Source organism: Sapajus apella, unplaced genomic scaffold, assembly GCF_009761245.1.
Source record: "Sapajus apella isolate SASKATOON/1434 unplaced genomic scaffold, GSC_monkey_1.0 scaffold40, whole genome shotgun sequence".
In the NCBI taxonomy this organism is placed as follows: Eukaryota; Metazoa; Chordata; class Mammalia; order Primates; family Cebidae; genus Sapajus; species Sapajus apella.
The window spans coordinates 12,331,114-12,344,736 of record NW_022436980.1 but is presented as its reverse complement, the minus strand read 5'-3'; the positions used below and the strand labels follow the sequence as shown (position 1 = coordinate 12,344,736).

Genomic DNA, 13,623 nt, shown 5'->3' with positions numbered 1-13,623 from the left:
CACTCAGAATTGTTAGAGCCCTCCTGGCTCCAAGGCAGCAACATTCTTTTTATCCTGGGATGCTGGGGAAGCACGTGGCTTAGTGGGAGCAGGAGAACCAGGAGCAGGACTGGCTGGTTCTGGAACATTAAGGACATCCAGCATCCTGGTGATGAATGCCCTGAAAATCCACTCTTCTGGCACAAGGCTTATCGTTATGGGTTGAATTTTGTCTCTCACACACAAAAAAGGTATGTTGAAGTCCTAACCCCCAATTTCTCAGAATGTGACCTTATTTGGAAATAGGGTCTTACTTTGTTTAAAAGGAAGCTGGGAAAAAAGGAGGCGGGGGGTAAATTAGTTAAAATGAGGCCACTAGGTTGGACCTTAATCAAATGACTGGTATCCCTATAAAAAGTGGTGATTTGGACAGTGACAGACCCTCCCAGAGCGAAGATGCTGTGAAGACACAGGGAGAACACCACGTGAAGGTGAAGAAGTGGACGGATGCATCCACAAGCCAAGTAATGCCAAAGATAGCCAGGAAACCACCAGAAGCTAGGAAGGGGCAAGGGAGGATTTCCTTACAGGTTTCAGAGGGAGCATGGCCCTGCTGACGCTTTGACTGCAGGCTTCCAACCTCCAGGAATGTGAGAAAATAAACTTGTGTTGTTTTATGCCACCCTGTTTGTGGTACTTTGTTATGGCAGCCTGAGGGAACGAATACACTTGAGAGCAAACGAAGAGTATGACCAAGGCTCTGCTGCGCAGGCTGTCCCTGTGCTTCACAGGCACATCCAAGACTTCACAAGGCAGCTGTACATGGTCCAAGGCTGCCCCAAGCGTGGGGACCATGGCCTGGAGACACAACTCTGCTAGAATAAAATGGTTATCTTTCTTTAGCAGTTTCAGAGTACATGCAAGGATTGACTGAGAAAGCCAACTGGCCCAGGTAATAGGGAGAGTACGTGGGCCCCACCTGGGTGTAGAAAAGACTGATTTTTTCTGTTGCTTCCAGGAGCTCTCGTTCTGACAGCCTGCAGCCACGCTCTGTCTGCTCTTGCAAGGACCTTAGTTCCTCTAGTTCAGACTGAAGAAGAGAGTTGCGCCGCTCAGCCATAGCCACCTGCTCCTTCAGATCACTGTTCAGTTGTGTGCTGTCATCCAGCTGCATTTGAAGGTCCTGGGAGAGAAAAAATGGGTGTGGAGCACAGATCCCTCTAAGTTCAACATGGACTATGCACCTACGCATTTATGCTCTGACCATAGTTTCACGTATTTGGACACAAGCATGCTCCTTCTCTCTGGCAAGATTAGATTTGTTGTCCTCATCTGTATTGCTGAACACAATCAGAAACATTTTCCACCCCTCTCTACCCCATCTTACAGCTTTAAAATACCTTGATTTGAATCTGAAGCTGGCCGAGGGATTTGGTTGCCTCTAACACCTGCCGGTTGGCACAGCAAAGCTGGAGTTCCATCTCATTGAGGTCGTCTTCCATCTTCTTCTTGATCCGGGTTGCCTCAACTCTGCTCTTAGCTTCAGAATCCAGACTAGACTGCAGGTGGTCAATGGTACACTGCTGTTTCCTCCTAATTTGAAATAACATTTGGAGTGGGGGAAATGACACGCCCAAATTAATGAAATTTACCTGCTAGGTTTAAAACAGTACAAGAAACAGACAAAAAATTCAAATCCAAGAAAAATTTTAAGTAACTAAAAAAATGAATGTAAGGGTTTTCTTTTTTTTCTTTTCTTTTTTTTTTTTTTTTTGAGACGGAGTTTCACACATGTTACCCAGGCTGGAGTGCAATGGCGCTATCTCGGCTGACCACAACCTCTGCCTCCTGGGTTCAGGCAATTCTCCTGCCTCAGCCTCCTGAGTAGCTGGGATTACCGGCACGCACCACCATGCCCAGCTAATTTTTTGTATTTTTAGTAGAGACGGGGTTTCACCATGTTGACCAGGATGGTCTCGATCTCTTGACCTCGTGATCCACCCGCCTCGGCCTCCCAAAGTGCTGGGATTACAGGCTTGAGCCACCGCGCCCGGCGGGTTTTCATTTTAAAACAGAGAGAATGCAAAGTTACGTTAGTGAGTGTATGTCCACCATAATGGACTAAGTAAGGTTTTCAGACCAAATTCCTTGAAGAATCCAGGAAAATACCAGAAGCTTTTCAAGGTTCCTGTGGGGAAGCTTTAGTTTTATCTGAGATTCCCTAAAGGATGGTCTAGGGCAAGCACCTGGGTTTCCTTGGACGGCTAAGGATGAAGGAAGGAAGCTCTTTCAGGCAGCCATAATATTTAAACTACTTTCAATGGTGAAAAATATCTGAATAAAGCAGGAAAAAGTCACTCAGGTTAGAACAATTCCTGAGATGCAGCAATACTGCTATAATAGCCTGGAGACACAACTCTCCTAGAATAAAATGATTATCTTTCTCTAGGAGTTTCAGAGTATACCCAAGGATTGGCTGAGAAAACCAATTGTGTGATATTGAATTACTTTAACACTTTATATTAAAACTAGAACTAAAAACATATTTGCAAAGTGACAGAAGAACAATAGCTATGTGTTTAGGATGGCAATAAAAAACAACAAATTTGGGGAAACCATAGGAATTTTTATTTCCCAAACTGTTTGTAGTTTGAGACCACGTGACTGGATTCTGGTAAGTGCACTGTGGGCAGTAATGCAGTTCACCATGCCAGGGCTGGCCCATAAGACATGTTCACTTGTGAGATCCTGCACTCACCCTTCCCCATTTTTACCAAACTTGATGGCCACATGCAGAAGGTCATGAAATCACAAAATGGAAAGAACCTGGGTCTTTTAATGACTTTGAATGTTATTGGCCCACTCTTCATCCTACCTCACATTGGACTCAGACATAGGCAAAAATCAACTTCTGCTTAAGTCATCAGGATTTGGTGGTTAGGACAGTTTAACTGCTGTAATTAACACATGCCCTGTTAAGCCCAAATCATGAAACAGGGAGCTGGTGCTGGACAGATAATAGAGAATAGAGGAGGCAAAAGCCTTTCTATTCTTCTTTCTCATAGAGCCTATCTGCACAAATTAGATTAGATCAGAATTACATTCCAAGTTGAATTGTCATCAAACCAGTCCTGAGCTCTGCAAGGTCAATCAAGAAGGCATACAGGCTGGACACGGTGGCCCACACCTATAATCCCAGCACGTTGGGAGGCCAAGGCAGACAGATCACTTAAGGTCAGGAGTTTGAGACCAGCCTGGCCAACAGGGTGAAATCCTATCTCTACTAAAAATACAAAAGTTAGTTGGGTGTGGTGGCGGGTGCCTGTAGTCTAACTACTTGAGAGGCTGAGTCAGGAGAATCACGTGAACCCAGGAGGCAGAGGTTGCAGTAAGCTGAGTTCGCACCATTGCACTCCAGCCTGGGCGACAGAGTGGGACTCTGTCTCTAAATAAATAAATAAATAAATAAGAAGGCATATGGCCTACAGGGGGAGGAGAGGGGTCAGAGTTTGAAGTTGATTGACAGGTGGAGGTGCTACTTTTCATGACCCCCATTCTGCCCGTCGGTGAGGAAGGCCTCAAAGCAATTACGGAAATGTATAGAAATTAACTCTGTCTGGCTCCAGGGCCCAGTGTGAGCACCTGTCCTCTGCCAGCCCTCTCTTCCTGGTCCTCACAAGCTGAGGTTGGTATCTCATGCCTATCCTTAGGCTCTGGGCTTTTGTTTGGCTTCCAGATCAGAATTCCATAGGGATCCTAGTACATAAGTTCATATGGACTTTTAGGGACTGTATTATGTGTCCCTCCCAAAATTCATATGTTCTTGTCCTAACCCCCAAGACTTCAGAATGTGATATTTGGAGATAGGGCCTTTAAAGTTGTAATTAAGATTAAATGAGACTGTTAGAATGAGGCCCTAATCCAATGGGACCAGTTCATGTCCTTATAAGAAGAGGAAGAGACATAGGGATGCATGTGAACAGAGGAAAGAACAGATGAGAACACAGTGAAAAGGTGACCATCTGCAAGCCAAGGAGCGGCCTCGGGAGAAACCAAGCCTACCAACACTTTGATCTTGAACCTTTAGTCTCCAGAGCTGTAAGGAAATACATTTCCACTGTTGAAGTCACACATCTGTGCATTTTGTTATGACAGCCATAGTAAACCAATACAGGGATGCCCACATTCCACATCACCAGAAGCTGTCAGACACTTATCTGTCCTACACTGGGAAACTCTCATTTTTGCCACAGCAGACTCTCCTTACACAGAAACACTAAAGCATCCCCAGCCTGATGTCAAAATCCTTTGAACAGAAATACGTTCTACTTAAGCAGACGAACTGCATGTTTCAAACTACACTTTTCCCACAGTTGTTTATGAAACTTCACGAGCACCTGCAGACAAGTAAAAAGTGTGATGGTTTAAGAGGCATGGGTATAATATAGTCCTGGAGAACGGCTGCTAAACAATCAACACATTTCATGCAGAGTCAAGAAATCTTTAAAATGAAAGCTCCCTCAAGTACATTCTTTAAGAAAAATGATGTATTCAGGACCAAGGGCAATATAGGAAGAAGTGCCTTCTCTTTCCTAAAATGTAAAATATAATTTAAGAAACCAAATGCAAAGAAAAATCAAGATGACAGAACTTTGAAGAGCTAATGATTTTAAATCATTAGCTCATCATTTAAATCACTGACAATCCAATAGGTCATTTATTTCCCTCCAATATTGTTCATCTATGTCGGAGAAATAGGAGATTTTTTTTTCTTAACCCAAAAACGCATGAGCTAGCTTTAAAATAATTAACAAGTTATTTTGCTACCATGTGAGTATGAGATTCTAATTTTCAAAGACACTCAAAAATATTTGACTTAAAAGTGGGAAAAACTTGTGAGCATATTCTGGCAGAGATACCCTCAGACAATAAAAGAAACCAAGTCAGATGGTGTATATAAATTAAGACCACATAACAAAGTTTGACATGACTGAGTTCAGAGAAGTGGACTTTACAGAAGGAAAATACAATGGAACATTATTGTATACTTGAGGCTCTAGGCCAGGGGTGGGAAACCTATGGGCTGTGGGCCAAATTCCACCATACCCATTTATTTCCTATTCTCTATGGCTGTTTTCAACCTACAACTACAGTGTTAAATAGTGGCTGCATCTATGGCAAACAAAACATGTATCTAGCAAAGCAGAAAATATTTAACATCTGACCCTTTAGAGAAAAGGGTTGCCTTGCCTTTCTGTGGGTGATCAAGCCAAAACAAACAAATGCAGTACGATAGAATAAGGAATTTCAGTGCCTCATTCCCAAAAACCCCTCTCTGTGTTTGTCTGGGAGAGCAGGATATAGCTCAGAAAGACCACAGCTGTGAACCAGAGTGAGGACTCTCACATTTCAACATTTCCTCCAATCAGAGAATTCCCTGAAGATGCAGGATGCATCTGACCAACATTTTGTCAGCCTAGTCTTGGGCCATGCAGCAGGGCTTGACTAACATGGCAATTATGGCAATGAGTTGGCCTTCAAGCTGGCCTTGTCCTCTGTGTCTAATAAGATGGGAAGATCAAGTCCAGCTACCAGCTCTTCTTCTCCTTCCATCAGTGGCTGCATTGTCATCTCCCTACCTCTACCTACGCCAACTATAACATTATTTATTTATTATAGAAATAAATAGGATACTCTATCCAAAAATGTCTATGAAGCTCTGACTAGAATATGAGGTAGTGTCTGGTGAACATTAAGCATTCCAATATCTGTTGACCAAGAGAAACATATCACACACATCTGCTTGTACTTTTCACCACCAACAGGCCTCCAGGCTGGGCTCATTCAGAATCAGTCCTCACCAGAGTGGAAGAGAGGGCCTGGCAGCAGAGAATGAGTTGAATGAGTTACCTGGTTTGCGGTAGTATCGAGATTTTTGCCTTTGCCTTTGGGTCTCTTTCTCTTGCTTTCTTGGTCCCTTTGACTTACTTACCAGGTCCTGTCTTACCAGGATCCTTCAGTTTCTGTGGAGTTAATGATGGGTTATATGGGCATTGACCTTGAACCTGATCTTGCCCTTGGGCAATATTTTCCTTGTTCTATAACTTCCCTGGCTTATCCTTGATTGTTCAGAATCTTGTGCTTGGCTTATATATATATTTTTTTCTTCCTGGTATTCTACTCAGTTTCCTTAAGATGCCCTGCTAGCCCCAAAGTCAAATTAAACTATCAGACTAAACCAAGGCATTTTGATACAATCTGTGCTCAGAGTAGAAAGGGCCTGGGCTAGTATTTGTGATATCTTGTAAGATAAGCTCATCTTTTCTTTCTGGATGTGCCTATTATAGTTATTATGAATCATTAAATTTTATGAATAGCTGGTCCCCTGCCTCCAGCCCGCCCCTCCTTTCCTCAGCCCCTTCATGGCTCACGCCTGTTCTTCAGTTCTTTCTTCTTCCAGCCCTAGCTCTTTGGATCCCTGGCTTTTTTTCACACTAATATTATTATAATTGGCAAACTGCTCTATGACATTCAGATGTACCTGACGAGACACAGGCTCTCTGAGGATTCATTTCTCCTCAGCTGGGTTTATTTATAGGTACAGGTCTGATATTACTTGAAATCAGTGTTATTTGTTGCTTTTTTAAAATCTGCACAAGGAGACATTCATTTTGATTCCTTGTGGAAATAAGTAGGGCAAATATCAAGGCCCAAGGTTTTTGCCCTTCATCAAAAAAATTCTTTCAGACACTGACTCAGAGCCTCTTAAGTAGATCAGAATTGCTCACCACAGTCAGTCCTATAGAAGAAAATGCCAGTGAGTGAGAGCAAGGATAACACAAAGCACACAGAGGGCCAAATTTGGCTTGACATCCTCATTAAAAAATTGACCCCCTTGAGAGTTTTGTCTAAAAATGGGCTATGGGAAAGAGGTCAGTTCAATTGAACATGTTAACAGGGTTTGTTTTTTTTTTTTTTTTTAACTGTTTAACAAATACATTGAAAGTAAGTTGCCAGTTGAACCTCAGGCTCAAATGATTTTTCTTTCTGACATATGGCATTGACTTAAGGGAACAGATTAGATAATATAATCATCGTTAATTCCGAGTGTTTATAATTGTGCCTTTGATCTATAGCATGTGAAGTGCTTTGCCAACATCAGCCTACTGATCTTCCTCACCACCTCCTGTGACATGTAGGGGCTGCTTTTATCCCCTCACTTCACTGAGAAGCTAAGAAGTGGAATGTCTGAAGTCATCAGCTTGTTATAAAAAGCTAAGAAAAAATTCTGCAATCCATGAGTCCTGTCTAATTCAGTTTCCTGACTATGAAGACTCAGCTGCTTTAACAAGGATTCAATAAGCAGCTTAGCTTTTGGCCTCTGCTCATCTTCAGACAAACTGTACCCTACAGGTACAGGCAGGGGTTATGTGAAAGCTTCACTCTCATCTGAAAGTACAGCATTGAATTTTTTGGCTTTTTCTCCATGCCTCAGCATTTTTAGTCAATTTCTTAATGCCAAAGAATGTGGCATTATAGGGACACTCAGACAGTATACACAGTCCTTATACATATAATCATTTATTTGGTAATATTTCGAGTCTCCCATGAGAGTAGAAGCTCCTCAAACATAAGAAAATTATAAAATCTGGCAATAATTGTGTATAGATATTCCTTTATATTAATAGTCGTGAGCTAGTAAGCTAGTAAGTGCACCACTATTAACATAAAGGAATATCCATACACAATTGTGTATAAAGGAATATCTATGCACAATTATAGATATTGTGTATAGAAGAATCTAATATAGAGTTACACTAAGAGCCTCTGGTAATACTCCAACAGGGGCCATAAAAGCAGCTGGACATAATGAGCTCTGTTTAGTCAAGGATTCCGAAATACATACTTGTTACACATCAAAATCATCTTAAATACCTAAAATTTTCTATTTCTTCATCTTTCTCTGAAAGCTTTCTTTCAAGTTCTGCTTTAGCTTCCAATAGTTCAAGCTGGAAACGAAGAATCTTGCTTTCATTCCGTTCCAGGGCTCCCTGGAATACATAAATAAAAAGCATAAAATGAAGTCCACTTTTAGACAAAATTTTAATTTTTTCCCAAAGCCTACGTGGCTAATGTGGCTCTCTTAGGGTAACTGGAAGAGATACAGGTTCAAGTCAGGTTCCTAGAGATTGCAACAGGGTGAGACAACCAACTGCTTTCCTTTGTCATTTCACTTATAGATTTGACATTCTTAAGTCTTTCAGCTGTAGCTCTAGAACTAGAATTTTAAAGCCTATTTTAAAATAGAAATTTTCAGTCTTGTCTGTGACTATATTTAAACTTTTTATTATTCTTGACTTTTTGTAACATATTCCATCTTTGGGATAAATTTTAAAAAGTATCAGAGCTAGAACAAGGAAGGTGATAACCCCTACCTGGAATCTTCTGTTAAATTCTGGACATCACGAGGGGATAGAGGAAAAGTTGGATGGCTGGATTGCATTCAGAAAACAAACAATAGGGTAGTGTCCAAATTTTGTCATATGAAGAACAAATAAAGGAATTTAGGATGTACCTGACAGGTAACACCCAGCATGAGCCATTAACAACATAATTGGTACCACTACTGCCAATGAATTGCTTTCACAGGCAGGAAGATTTCCTGCCCCTTTGTGTATTCAAATATAGTAAAGGCAATTATTGGCAGGGATGTTATAATTCAATTCTAAAAGCATAGGTTTGGCTAAACCTTTAAAGCCTGCCCTGAAGACAAAAATGTATATAAAAGAAGAAACTCCCAAAAAACACTTGCAGAATACCAATGATATAAGGGCATCAAAGGTGATGCAATTTTGTGGTCAGTTAGCTACAGGCAGTCCTAAGGGCAGAAATAATTTTTTATAGCCTCTTTTGAGGAGTGCTTAGCCGATACCACCAAAAGTAAAAAAGGAAAACTGAGTTGCAGTTTTAAAATAAAAATATAAAAGATGATGGAAATTTTAATAAGACCTCCCTTGATGTTCTCTTGATATAAAAGAAAATAAAATTGCTTCAATATGAAAGGAAATAAAATCGCTAACACACACTCAAAAACAAATGCTTGGATAACAATTTCCTCCGAAGGGATGGGGCAGTTCCTTCAAAGGGAAACTGTCACCTTTAACCCTCTAAAATGCACTGAGAAAGTGAATCTTTAGGGAAGATGACCTAGGATAATTTGAGTTTTATGGCTTTAAAAAAATCTGATAAAGTTTCTCATAAAGGCTCACCCAGGGAAATAAATAACACAACGTTACAAATACATGTCCAAGTTAATGAAGCATTTACGGATGTGGCTGAAGAGAGAAGCTGAGAAAATGTGAATAGAATGTATTGCCACCTAGTGGTACTAAATGGTTTGGGTGATGCCTTCCTGTCATTCTCACCCTTGACGCAAGTGCTGATGGACTGAATATACAAAGATGCGGCTACGTTATACAGGACAAAAATTGCCCATGCCAGTTTTATTTTTCATTGGCTTGTCATAGTGTTTGAAATTTCTATCATAAAATGTGTTTCTTTTAATTAAGGTGGTGGCTTCAAAAAGTCCCTTGCCAGGAGGGCCAGAGAACCCAAGGGAACAAGTAAACAAAAGGAAGTTCACCAACTGTATAAGGACCAGCTGTGCTAGAGGACGCCACACTGCCGACCGCAAGGCATCTGTATAAAGTTAGCCTCAGGAAACATGTATGCACAACAGGGCGAGAGCTGCTGCCTGACAACTCCATACACAGGGTAACATGGACACATTTGCTTTCAGGTTTCTTCTGGAATCATAATGGCAAGGCAGATTTCACAGACAATGCTTGGCACAGAGCAGTTTGGGGTCTCGCTTTTCCACTACCATATCTTCCAAGAGACCCCTGCCTGACACTGACTGCCACACCTTTCAAAAATCATTTTTTTTTTCTCCTGGTGGGAGGATCAGGGCTGTATTTTAATGTGTCTGAGTACTTACTCAAAGGTTGAGTCAGGAAGATGAAATTCAGCTCTAAGAAAAGAGGCTAATCAGGGTTTCTTACTCAACTAAGAACCATGATGGGATGACTTCCTTGTTAGTTTACCTTCTTAGGCAAAACGTCTTCAATGGCTAATGCACACTCAGAGATAAAGCCAGAGACTTTTCCTGAATGGTTAATCCATAACACCAAAAACCCTCCTGTCAATCTGCACAAAGATGAGCTTTCAGAAACAAATGTTTGACAACATCACTTTGAATCTTATTTCTGAAACTACAGCAAGTTTGGGGGAGAAAAAAATTGTGAAGTTTTTTTGACTGACTAAGGAGGGGCAGCTATGAGAATATTTATTCATTCAACATTTGACAAATATTTACTGAGCCTCTACTACATGCCAGACAATGTTCTAGGCCAGCACTTCTCAAATATTAACGTGCATATGAACCACCAAAGGATCTTGTTAAAATGCAGATCCTGATTCAACAGAGATGGGCAGAGGGCTGAGATTCTGAATTTCTAATAACCTCCCAAGTGATGTCCATGGGCCACATGTTGAGTAGTGAGGGTCTGGGCTCTGGGGATAAACCGGTGAACAAGATAGACACAGTGCCTGTTTTTACTACAGTCAGGAGATTTGCATTCACTGCTGTGTATCTTACTCTCTGAGTCTCAATTTCCTCTTTTATAAAATGGGGACAGTAGTTTGCTATGGTGATTACATTAAAATTATGCATTTGGCATAGTGCCTAGCATATAGTAAATAAGCACTTGAATGCATGTCATTCTGTTGCTGCTGTTGTTGTTGCCAGAATGCAGGTTTTCTGCCTTGTCACAGTGAAACTTTCTTTTCTCCCTGGTGATGATACCTCTGTTTCTTCCAGTGTCACCTGGACTTCCGTCTTCTCTTGTTCAATTAGTTTCTTGATCTTTTCCATTTCAGTTAAGTTCTTGGTCCTTTCTCTAACCTGGTTTGTCAGATTAGAAATCTCTTCTGGAGAGAGGGAAGGAAAACAAAGTTAGTGAATGTGCTCAGTTTCAGACCAATGGTACCAGGCACGATAGTGGCCTCACGTCACACTTGGTAACTTGATGACCTATCCCACATGGGATGTAGAAATTGTAAAAGGGCTTCCATTTTTTTCATATAGTCTTTTGCCATCCAAAAATTATCTACAAGAAATGGTGAGGATGGTGCTTCACATAGTATTTGTACACTGGACAACCTTTGCAACTTTACATGGCAGTCCTGCTCATTAGAGGCATTCCAGGTTCCACCTGGAGGAATGCAGACCTGGAGTCCCTGCCCTTCCAGTGTAAGTGCTTAGCCATCAACACTAGTGGCGGCCATTGTTTCAGGCACCACTCAACACTGAGACAGGAACTTAAAGTAGAAGCTAGATCAGTATCTGTCAGCATCTAAGGCGTGGCCCCAGATAGGCCAGAGAATCAGAAGGGGCCCAAGGAAGACAGTGGCTTTAGCTCAAGCACTTGAGTGTTTTTTCCTAGGCTCTCATGAACATAAGCCTTTGACAAACAAAACAGGACATCCAGAAGTCACAAAACCTCTTCCACCTGATATTGTTATTGTCAGTTCTGCCTTTAGTACCTAAAAGGTGTAGTATAGGGCCAAGCAGCTCAGGGAATTACCCAGTTCATCAAAGGTGGTAGAAGGAGCTCGACAGGTCACCTGCTCCTCTGGTTCTGAGATCCTGGACTGTGATACAATATGATGAGAATTTTTAGAAGTTACAAAGACAAATTTGCTAGATGGAAATTTTCATTGCATAATAAATTCTTCTCTGATAAGTGCTCTCCTGAAGAGGGTTATCAAGAAAAAAATCAGGGAAGAGGTCCTCAACTCTGACCACAACCTACAATCACCTGGAGAGCTTTGGAAAAAGTTCACTCGATATTCAAACCCCACCCCAGTCCAAAGGTGGTACCCTGATCAGCAGCACCAGCCTCACCTGGAAAACTGTCAGAAATACAAATTCTTCATACCTACTGAGTCAGAAACTCTGGGGGTGGGCCCCAGCCATCTGTGCTTTAACAAGTCCTCCAGTTGGTTTGGATGTAGCTAAAGTTTTCTAACCACTGTTTTAGCACCCCTCACGTGCCCAGCCAGTGCCTTGATCATAGATTATGTAGGTCAACAGAGAAAGTAAGTTTCATTTACGCCTCCAAGAGTAATGAACTTGCTTCCAGGGCATCTCAGGGTTTTCATGCACATTGCTGTTGGTGCTGGGATAAATTGGCAGCCTCTTTGAAGGGCTGTTTGGCAGTAAATCAAAATTTAAAAATTCATTTCATTAACCCAGCAATTTCATTTCCAGGGATCCATCCTACTGAAATATTTTTACATGTGCATAAATACATGTACAAGCATGTATAATGTAGGATTATTTGTATTTGTGAATAATTGGATCTAAAATGAATAAAGTCTAGATAAATGATAGCCATCATTATTAAAAAACACTAGCTATTAAAAAGCTTGTGGTAGGTCTCCATGTACAGGCATGCAAAGAGCCACAAGGTACGTGGGAAGCTTGCACAGCTCAGTAGTTACGTGTGTATATGCTGGAGCCGTGCTAGCTAGGCTCAAATCCCAGATCTGCAATTTATCAAATGTGAATTTGGACAAGTTACGCAACTTACGACCCATATCGCCTCCATTTTACAGATGAGGAAACTAACACTAGACTGTTCTGAAAATTTAACAATAAATAAACAATGCCTGGTACATAGTATGGGCTATAGAAATAGTCATTAAATGAGGAAATATATTCATATATGGAAAAAGTAAAAGGTGTAGAACAATGTATAAATTGGGCAAAAAATACACACGAGTATAGCACTCATGGAAAATCTTGCTAAGGTTGTGAATATCAAGACATTCTCAGCAGTGGCTTCCTTTACAGAGGGGGTCTGAAGTTAAAGGCAGGAAACTAGTCTTACATTTAGAATTAATTTAATACAAATGGCATCTAAAGTAAAAAAAAAAAATGTCAAGCAGAAGTATAAAAATTGAAAAGTTAAAACATGTTGGCAATGTGAAAATGCTGAAGACAGCCTTGCCTGTAGCCAGGGCTCTCCCTGAGCTACCCACTCTGGCTTTGGCTCCAAGCCCAGCTCAGTGTACCTTGGAGGTTCTTGTTCTCCCTCCTGAGTGTCTCCTGGCCCACAATGCTCTCATCGTAGGCGTGCTTCAGCTTGAGGAGCTCCATGCTGAGAGCCTGGATCTCCTTCTGAGAGGCATCCAGCAACGCCTGCAACTCCTCGTGCTTCTGCTTCCAGTCGGCAAGGGCCTTGCCAGACTGCAGCTGCTTCTGGTCCAGCCTGGCTGCTGCAGAGCGGACCTTCCCGAGGTCAGACAGGGCATCCCCGAGCTCCAGCTGCAGCCGGTGCCTGGTTCTCTCCAAGGAGGCATTTCGGGCACTGGCCACCGCCATGGCTTCGGCTGCCTCCTGCAACCTAATTGCCAGTTTCTTCCTGAGAAAGGAGGACACCCAAAGAGTGAGTGAGGCAACAACTCTCAGAGAGCTCATCAAGTCTGCCCTGGATTAAAGATAGAGCTTGGGTATAAAGCAGGATGGCCTCTGCGGTAGGCTTAGTGGTAAAAAGCAACAGCAGCTCCTATCTGAAAGTG

The 13,623-nt window shown here is 41.8% G+C and overlaps 1 protein-coding gene across 1 annotated transcript in view; it reads right to left on the bottom strand.

Annotated features, from left to right (window-relative positions):
• MYH15 (myosin heavy chain 15) overlaps window positions 1-13,623 on the bottom strand; it is a 141,971-nt gene that overhangs the window by 14,680 nt on the left and 113,668 nt on the right. The window contains exons 32-36 of the mRNA XM_032298920.1: window positions 13,117-13,466; window positions 10,844-10,968; window positions 7,915-8,030; window positions 1,380-1,572; window positions 959-1,162 (exon numbers count right to left, since the gene is read on the bottom strand). Of these exons, the coding sequence (XP_032154811.1) occupies window positions 959-1,162; window positions 1,380-1,572; window positions 7,915-8,030; window positions 10,844-10,968; window positions 13,117-13,466 (988 nt within the window). The remainder of the gene's footprint in view (window positions 1-958; window positions 1,163-1,379; window positions 1,573-7,914; window positions 8,031-10,843; window positions 10,969-13,116; window positions 13,467-13,623) is intronic.